Raw genomic sequence first — 10,103 nt, 5'->3', positions numbered from 1 at the left:
ACGTGAACTGGGGACCCCGATCAGAGACGATGTCCTCCGACACCCGTAGTGCCGGAAGATGTGGGTAAAAAAAGCCTCTGCAGTCTGTAGGGCCGTAGGGAGACTGGGCAACGGGAGGAGACGGCAGGACTTAGAAAACCGATCCACAACAACCAGGACCGTGGTGTTCCCCTGAGACGGAAATCCACCGACAGGTGAGATCACGGCCGTTGTGGAATGGGGAGGGGTTGTAACTTCCCACTAGGAAGGTGCCTAGGAGCCTTACTCTGGGCGCACACCCAACAGGAAGAGACATAGAATCTCACGTCCCTAGCCAAGGTGGGCCACCAGTACTTCCCCCTAAGACCCTGCACTGTCCTCGCCACACCAGGATGAACGAAGAGGGTAGTGTGTGAGCCCACCGAATCAATTGATCACGAACACAAAGCGGCACGTACTTGCGACCTGTAGGACATTGTGGGGGTGCAGGTTCCACCCGTAACACCCGCTCAATGTCCGCGTCCACCTCCCATATCACCGGTGCCACCAGCCTAGAGGCTGGAAGGATGGGAGTAGGATCGATGGGCTGATCCTCCGTGTCATAGAGACAGGACAGCCCGTCGGCCTTCGTGTTCAGGGAACCTGGTCTATACGAGATTGTGAACTTAAATCGGGTGAAGAACATGGCCCACCTTGCCTGGCATGGATTCAGTCTTCTCGCTGCCCGGATATACTCCAGATTCTGGTGGTCGTTCCAGATGAGAAAAGGGTGCCTAGCCCCTTCAAGCCAGTGTATCCACACCTTCAGGGCCTTTACCACAGCTAACAACTCCCGGTCCCCCACATCATAGTTAGGCTCCGCCGGACCGAGTTTCCTTGAAAAGAAAGCGCAGGGGCGGAGTTTCGGTTGCGTACCCGAGCACTGTGATAGCACGGCACCCACCCCAGCCTCGGACACGTCCACCTCCACTATGAACGCTAAAGAGGGGTCCGGGTGCCCAACACGGGCGCATCAGTGAACAGCGCCTTCAACCGATTGAAGGCTCTGTCAGCCTCTGCCGACCACCGTAAACGCAGTGAGGTAATGGGGGCCGCTACCTGGCCGGATAAACCTCAGGTAGTAATTGGCAAACCCGAAATACCGCTGCAGCTCCTTCACCGTGGTTGGAGTCGACCAATTACGCATGGCCTTAACGCGGTCACACTCCATCACCACTCCCGAGGTGGAAATGCAATAACCCAGGAAGGAGACGGCTCGTTTGGAGAACACACACTTCTCAGCCTTGACGTATAGGTCATGCTCCAGCAGTCTACCTGTGTGGCGGAATAGATCAGGATATCATCTATATATACAACCACACCCTGCCCGTGCAGGTCCCTGAGAATCTCGTCTACAAAGGATTGAAAGACGTCTGGAGAATTCTTTAACCCATACGGCATGACGAGGTACTCATAATGGCCCGATGTGGTACTAAACGCGGTTTTCCACTCGTCTCCCTCCCGAATACGCACCAGATTATACGCGCTCCTGAGGTCCAGTTTCGTGAAGAACTGCGCTCCGTGAAATTAATCCACCGCCGTAGCGAACCTCTATAATCAATGCACGGACGCAGACCTCCCTCCTTTTTATTCACAAAAAATAAACTTGAGGAGACGGGTGAAATGGAGAGCCGAATGTACCCCTGTCCCAGAGATTCCGTGACATATGTCTCCATAGCCAACGTCTCCTCCTGTGACAATGGGTACACGTGACTCCTGGGAAGCGCAGTGTTTACCTGGAGGTTTATCGCACAATCCCCCTGTCGATGAGGTGGTAATTTAGTCAACCTCTTCTTACAGAAGTTCTCCGACCACAGCTGGTGCAGGAGGAGCCTCCCCCTCCGGTTCCCCTCGAAGTGGCCCCCCCTAACTCCATAGGAATGTGAGCGGGAGTGCTAGGAGATGGAACTGACAGAACCCTTTCTGAACGCCCACGGGCAGCTATCAGATTGTCCAGACGGATTGACATGTTTATAAGTTCGTCGAGAGAGAGAGTGGCGTCACGACATGCTAACTCCTGGCGGACGTCCTCCCGGAGGCTGCACCGGTAGAGGTCCATCAGGGCCCTGTCGTTCCACCCGGCCCCAGCGGCCAAGGTCTGGAACTCCAACGCAAAGTCCTGCGCGCTCTTCTTCTCCTGCCTGAGGTGGAATAGTCGCTCCCCCACCGCTCAGCCCTCCGGAGGGTGGTCGAATACCACCCTCCGGATGGGTGAACTCCGGATAGTGCTCCCTCGCCGAGTCTGGGCCATTCCAGACAGCGTTGGCAGGAGACGAGGATGCTCACACTCTCTCCTCCCCCGAGGGAGTCGGCCTCACGGTAGACAGGTACAACTCGAGCTGGAGTAGAAAACCCTGGCACCCAGCCGCCGCTCCATCGTACTCCCTCGGGGGCGCAAGACGAAGTGCGCTGGAGCCGGACGCCGGAGGGAGGTGCCGGAGGTGAAGTGGTGAGACCACTCCTCTCCCATCGGTTCATTCTCTCCATAATCTGGTCCAATCTGGTCCAATGTTCCTCCATCGATGGGAGGGGGGTGGCCGCTGCTCCTGCTGACTCCATGCTCAGGGTGCGGGCTTCTGTAATGGTCTGGGCATAGTGGGTGCGGAGTCAGGCGCAGGAGGCAGAAAGTTCAGGATAGCGTTTATTAGGCAAAGGGAAAAAATTGCGCTCGCCAAGAATACCAGGCGCACAATAACAAATGCCCAACACAATATGTACAGAAAAATAGTTAAGCCCGCACAAAGAGCAGGCGGGCCTACCTGCTTAAATAGCCCAACTAATCAACCTCAACAAGGAACAGGTGAAACTAAACAGACAAAACAAACAGGGAAAAGGGATCGGTGGCAGCTAGTAGGCCGGTGACGACAACCGCCGAGCGCCACCCGAACAGGGAGAGGAGTAACATTCGGTAGGAGTCGTGACATGAAGTTACATGCTCTTATTTACTATGTTTAATTGATATGGTTTTGATATGACTAGTCATGCAAGTTAAAACGCATAAATAACTAATTAACATGTTAAGTCCTAAATACCACATTGTGAAGCACATGTTGAAATTGCATGAGATATACATTTTCTACTATGAGATACTATTTTCTTCACTATTGGTTATTCCATGCTCTTGATATATTTCGTAATTTGAGACTACACTAAATGCGAGAAAGCTCATGCTGCAATCAGTAGAACTTTGAGTGGGGCTGATTCTCAACTCTGTGTTACTTATTTTCAGGAAGTCATCAGTCTATTTCAGTGCCTCAGTCTCCGACACATCGGCTGTGTGTCATTGTTGGTAATGCATCAGCAAACGTACTGCAGGTTTCCATGGTAAAACTGAAGTTGCCTCGAATACTATTTCAGACACAACGAACAGCTTCTCACAACCCTAAAGATGTGTGACATGAGCTGTCTCATATCACATTATGACTTGCCCCAGCATTTGGCCAACATATGGCATTTGGCAGCTGCAGCCCACTTTTACTCTGACAGTGAACACACAAGGCCTTCAGATTTCTTTCATAACACCACACAACATTTAAAGGAGATGAGATGTGTCGAAAACAAAACAGTGAGTAAACTTCACAAACAAACAAAGATATATAGGGTCAGAAAGTGAAAAAAACTTGAGGTCAGACAAGTCCAATGTTTTCATGCATATACAACCTTTGCCAAGACACCCACCTGACCCCATCCTGCCAAGCAAAGGCCATAGAAGTTCAAGAAAAGGTCAAGGATCATCACACAGTGCTGCCATGTCTGGATTGGATTTCTATGAGCAGGTTAGCCATGTTGCTCTTTCAGAACATTCTAACTGGTGAAACTCTGTGAACTCACAGCTGGTTCGCAAGTTACACTTTATAATAACTGAACTAGTTACAGTTTATAATAACTTTCATTATTTAGCGGTTTCCATCCTTTGTGGTTTTTTAATACCTTATATGACTTGTCATAAGTATCTCCGTTGAAAACTTTCTACATTGACAGATATAAAATATTTTCGCTCAAAGCCCTTGATTCTCTATCTTTATTCCAACCTGAATATTTGTCTACATTTATTCCCCAACCCTCTCATCCCATGGCCTCTCAGCTCTTTTCCCCTCTCTTCCAATGATTTTGCTTCATATTACCCTCTTTTTACTCCTATATGGTCCTGTGTGGCTCAGTTGGTAGGGCATGGTTTTTGCAACATAATGATGATCACCATATGGAAATGTGTGCTCGCACTACTGTACGTCGCTTTAGATAAAACTGTTTGCTAAACGGCATATATCACATCATTTAACGTGCACCCACTCTTATTTGTTCTCCTCACCATCCTTCTCTCCCTCTCACCACCTCCTGCTCATCGCCCATTTATTCCCTCTTTGCCCTTTCCCAGATTGCATGGGACGCCTAGCTGCGTTACACTAGCATGTTTCTTTTTTTTTAATGTCACCGGCCTTCTCCGGTTGCTTGCCATTCTTTTTTTAGCCGGCGGCTGAAATGTGAGGGGTCACAATAGGAGGATAAAAAGTGTCCCAGGCGGACCAGGAGGTTGTCGCGAACTTTAGTCGGATCTTCTCCCCTCTCTTCTCCCAGCTCTCCTCCAACCCTCCAAGGTAAATGAATCGAATCATATCTTAATAAGATGGAAATTCATTATTTTTTTCCCCCCAAACACTTATATCTTACTAAGATATTTATCATATCTTTAATTAGAATAAAAGTATGTATATACATATTTTTTAATCTAGGATAGCTCTGACTGCTTGTACTTTATATTGTGTGTGATATACAATTGAAAGAGCACTGCAAACATTGTATGCTGGCATTATAAAACGTATATGAAACTGCAAGAGCAAATGCATGAGTAGAATTTTCAGAAGCGTTGTTGTTATTATACAATCAATGGTGCATCAATGCTAATCAACATTTTATGCATGCATTAGACACATCTCTATGCTAAAAAACATAAATACGAGATGAATCTCTTAAATGCTCACTCAAGCTAGCATACCACAATGTTGCTTTGCTACATTAGGTATCATTATTTATTTGCTTTACGCTAGCCTGCTTACACCAAAAAGTGTAAATTACTTACTAATTGCTTTTACTCACGCTGCACACTTTTAACTTAGCCTGTACTGTACTTAATTAACTGTACTGTACTACAGCTACAGCACATAATGTTATCTATATAGATCTGAGTTAGCGACTGAAGGAGGACCACACATGCACACACAACATTTACATAACCACTCTGAGAGAAACACGAGGTGCTTTGGTAACAGCTGCCGTGTTCCAATGTTTATATTTAGTTTGACCTATTGGGTTGAGTGGTACTGTGACAAGACAGGGTTGGATAAAGGAGGTGTAGTGTGAGTAGTGGAGGGGAGAGGAGGGGGGAGCAGCCAATGGAAAGGTCAGGGTTATCAGAGACTAGAAAATGGAAAAAGTCATTCACATGCCTATCATGGCTGTGGGGGTGGCTGCTGCAACAGATACCAGAGCTTAACATGCAGTAGGCAGGCATGCAAATTATAGACAGAAAGGCAGACAAGAACAGTCACACAGCAATCTCAAATGGACAGACATACAGACAGGAAACATACAGACAGGACAGACGTGTATGAGGAAGACAGACAAAAATTGTACATTCAAATAACGTACAGACAATCACCCAAACGGACAGATGCAAATTCTTGCCACTTTCTTCATCGATAGCTTACTTCTCTTTTCTTTGAACCTTTCCACATACTGTAATTTTACAGTGAAAGTAGTTTACACTCTTTTCACGTCACTGACTGCTTTTCATGAAATATACCTTTGTTTATTTGCTACTTATCTATTTCTGTATGCGCTTCTGTGTATCTCAAGACCTCTCTCTCCCCCCTCAGAATTTTAAACATTGTCACCCCACTCTTTCTCTTCCTTCTGATAAGAGTCAAAATGCCTCACTCATTCCCCTTCCTCACTCCTGATCAGAAGAAGGAGCTCAGTGACATCGCTCTCAAGATTGTCGCCAAGGGCAAGGGAATCCTCGCCGCTGACGAGTCTACCGGTACTCAAAGCACACACATTATTAAACACACACCTATGGAAAGAAAAGGCACCCATATTTTAAGACATGCAAAGACATACTCATAATCAGATCAACTACATTGTCACAATGTACACAATTAGTGTTTTTTTCACCTTATTATAACTTCTTCAAAACGTTACATGAGAAAAAAAACAAGTAATACCACACTTCAGCTTATAATGCTACATTCAAAATGCTATAACCGTTTCATAGTTCAGTTCAAGTTCATTTTATTTCATTCACATGGCTAAGGACAATTGAACTACTGATTTGTGCAAATTCGGAATTCAGTTTAACCATAGAGATATAACATAATATTTGTTCTATTTCATTCTGTGAGTCTAACCTTCATTCCCTATCTCTCTTTCCCCCCCAACAGGCAGCGTTGCCAAGCGCTTCCAGAGCATCAATGCTGAGAACACTGAAGAGAACAGGAGGCTGTACCGTCAGCTCCTCTTCACCGCTGACGACCGTGCCGGTCCTTGCATTGGTGGCGTCATCTTCTTCCACGAGACCCTGTACCAGAAGACCGATGCCGGCAAGACCTTCCCCGAGCACGTCAAGTCCAGAGGCTGGGTTGTAGGCATCAAGGTTGACAAAGGTGTTGTCCCCCTTGCTGGAACCAATGGAGAGACCACCACTCAGGGTAAGGAGGAAGAATCGATGGCATTCCCCACTAATTGGAATACAGTACAACAACATACAATCATTTGTTTATAAGATCAAAAATTATTATATATTATTCCAACCTAGCTAAAATACTCAGTGGCCTAGTGACCTAATGGTTAGAGTGTCCTCCCTGAGATTGGAAGGTTGTGAGTTCAATCCCTAGTTGGGTCATACTGAAGACTGTAAAAATGGGACCTATACATCTTCACTTGGCACTCAGCAATAAGGAGATAGTTTGGGGGAAAGGCTCTGCAATAGACTACTGTCCTGAGCATGTACTTGTACATCAAGCTACCTTGAGATAGGTTCTGGTTTTCTTGTGCAAGGCTACTTACAAGATACCATACTCATCTCTATTTTATCTCCCTGCCTCAATCCATTTCTCCGTCAGGTCTGGATGGCCTGTATGAGCGTTGCGCCCAGTACAAGAAGGACGGTTGTGACTTCGCCAAGTGGCGTTGTGTGCTGAAGATCACCTCCACCACCCCCTCCCGCCTGGCCATCATGGAGAATTGCAATGTCTTGGCTCGTTATGCCAGTATCTGCCAGATGGTAAGAATCACACAACCTTTTAAGGCCTCAGGGGTCTTGTTAGTTCATTAGCTCATGTAGTTAAATAAAGCACATTGCCACCAATGACAAAGTTGTGGGTTCAATTATCCTATGGCCCACAAGTTACCTTCGAATCATTGACTCTCATGAAACATGTGGGTTAAACTTTCATGAAATAAGCTATTATAAATGTTTTAAATTCTTATAAATTCCTCAGAAATGATTACACTTATAAAATCACAGTATCAGAAAACACAGGTAAGTGTAGAGCAGGGATGGGCAACTGGCGGCCCCCGGCAGTCAGAGTTTCAACTTACTTTTTTTATTTGGTTGTCCATCAGCAGTTTTTGTTATGTCAGTCACTGATAGTCAATTAGTCCATGTCAGCTAAATGTATTTAGATTGATGAGTTAATTTAGCAGCCAGCTATTTAAACGTGTTATCATGGTTGAATTACCGGCCGGGTTGCCCCCACTGATTTTGTTAGTCAGTCTCACTCAGATATCCTATTAAAAATGGCTAAATCTTCTCCCCGCCCCAAAATGAGTAGAATTGCATTGAATTAGTTATAAAATTACAGAATCTTCTCTCCGCCCCATGGCAAAATTTATAGAAATGCATCAAACTTGCTTTAAAACAGCAACATTTTCTCTACACCCCATGGCAAAATGTGTAGAACTAAAACATTGTCTCTCCACTGTTAAGATAGGGGCCATTAAAATGTTTTGCTCGCAGGCAACTGCAGCCCCTCATGATGAGTTCAGATTTTTTGTGGCCCCCACCCACATCAAAGTTGCTAATCCATGCTGTAGAGGGATAGAGAGGAAACATAGGAGGAGAGCCACTCACCACTAAAGCTTTACTGTTTGGACTGTTAACTGTCAAGGTCAACAACATGCACCATTGGCTAAAAGTCTATTTTAGTACTCATGACCTCTTCCTTCTTCTAGCACGGCATTGTCCCCATTGTTGAGCCCGAGATCCTCCCCGACGGTGACCACGACCTGAAGCGCACCCAGTACGTGACTGAGAAGGTCCTGGCCGCAATGTACAAGGCTCTGTCCGACCACCATGTCTACCTGGAGGGTACCCTCCTGAAGCCCAACATGGTCACTGCCGGACACTCCTGCTCACACAAGTATACCCACCAGGAGATCGCCATGGCCACCGTCACGGCCCTGCGCCGCACCGTGCCCCCAGCAGTTCCTGGTGAGCGGCCGACAACGCACTGAATACAGCACAATATACAGCACGATACACATATACATTTCTAAACATCCACCTTCACCCTCTCACACTCGATGTTATGACACATTTTCACAAACACAAACTCACTCTCCATGGATATGGCACTTTCACATACAGTATGTAGTTACAATATTATATAATTTATTATTGTGTATATTTCACATACAATTGTGTTGTATGTGAAATATACAATGTGTTGTATCTTCTTTAGGTAGGTTTTTACAAAAAAATAACCTCTCTTCTTCCCCTCTTCACCCACAGGCGTCACCTTCCTGTCCGGTGGCCAGTCTGAGGAGGAGGCATCCATCAACCTGAACGTCATGAACCAGTGTCCCCTGCACAGGCCATGGGCATTGACTTTTTCCTATGGCCGTGCCCTCCAGGCATCCGCCCTGAAGGCATGGGGTGGCAAACCTGCGAACGGCAAGGCTGCCCAGGAGGAGTTCATCAAGAGAGCTCTGGTATGAATACCCAAATATATTTTTCCACATTTTTTTTAATAGATTTTGCATATATTCCACGTGACTGTCATATTTTAAGCATTATATATAAAAAGATAACAAATATTTTATTTTGCTCATATTTCAAATGTGATTATTTATGTCTGTACAGTGGCTACATGTTTATATTATAGACGTATAAGAAGCCACAATGTCAATTCCACATTTAGAAAATATCAGCAGAATACAAGTTTATGTTGTTCTTATGTTGTTATTCTTTCCTTCCACAGGCCAACAGCCTGGCCTGCCAAGGCAAGTATGTCGCGTCCGGAGACAGCACCGCCGCTGGAGAATCACTGTTCGTGGCCAACCACGCTTATTAGGCATGGACACTTTACCAGCATCCCTCTCCTAACCCTCACACCATCTCCCTGTACCCGCCACCCTCCCCCACATGGGGAGTGCCATGTCTTATTCGGCACCTCCTAAGAAGCCGTCTCTACTCGACCCTCTGCAACATTACTCGTTTGGTACCTCAGCACTGAGAAAGAGAGAGAAACGGAAACCTTTCTTTGGGCTCTTGCTTCAGAGAGAAGATTACAAAAAAATGTGTTCTGCCTCCATTCCCTCTCCCTACCATTTCACACCTTTTTTAAGGTGAAGAGATTCCCATCGTTGTGTTTTTACAAAACATGTAATATTATTCCTGGGTCTGTAACACCTAACTCAGTATAATGTTTGTAATGGAGCCATGGAATAAAGTATGTATCCACAATATGTTGCTTTGCTTCCTTCCTTATTGTATTTCAAAGTAACTGACAATTTACACAACATCATTGAACATCCTGCTCGGCGCAATGACTACTTCCTATTTATTTAGAATGTACTGTTGGATGTTGATGTCGATACATATTACCATATAAAAAAAAGCAAGACGAGGGGAGACTGTTTAATGTTGACATTCCAACTCAAAGGCTTTTCTCAAGACCAGTATCACTGAACAATGCACTATAGCAAACAAGAAGGCAAATTCTTGCAAATAAGGCATTTGTAAGAATTTATAATAGTAATAACAGAAATTACTGTAAATATTATCAATAATATCCACCTGGTGATAC

At 45.5% G+C, this 10,103-nt stretch overlaps 1 protein-coding gene across 1 annotated transcript; it reads left to right on the top strand.

The window, feature by feature from the left end:
* Positions 1 to 2,830: 2,830 nt before the first annotated feature.
* Positions 2,831 to 9,762, top strand: LOC139368291 (fructose-bisphosphate aldolase A). The gene is made up of 9 exons (XM_071107038.1): positions 2,831 to 2,926; positions 3,689 to 3,794; positions 4,486 to 4,613; positions 5,937 to 6,055; positions 6,456 to 6,722; positions 7,137 to 7,297; positions 8,248 to 8,506; positions 8,807 to 9,006; positions 9,276 to 9,762. The coding sequence occupies exons 4-9, from the start codon at positions 5,944 to 5,946 to the stop codon at positions 9,366 to 9,368; spliced, it is 1,092 nt and encodes a 363-aa protein (XP_070963139.1). The 5' UTR covers positions 2,831 to 2,926; positions 3,689 to 3,794; positions 4,486 to 4,613; positions 5,937 to 5,943; the 3' UTR covers positions 9,369 to 9,762.
* Positions 9,763 to 10,103: the final 341 nt, after the last annotated feature.

This window comes from Oncorhynchus clarkii, chromosome 16 (assembly GCF_045791955.1).
Source record: "Oncorhynchus clarkii lewisi isolate Uvic-CL-2024 chromosome 16, UVic_Ocla_1.0, whole genome shotgun sequence".
In the NCBI taxonomy this organism is placed as follows: domain Eukaryota; kingdom Metazoa; phylum Chordata; class Actinopteri; order Salmoniformes; family Salmonidae; genus Oncorhynchus; species Oncorhynchus clarkii.
Note: the sequence above shows the minus strand (reverse complement) of the source record. Positions and strands in the feature narration are given on the sequence as shown.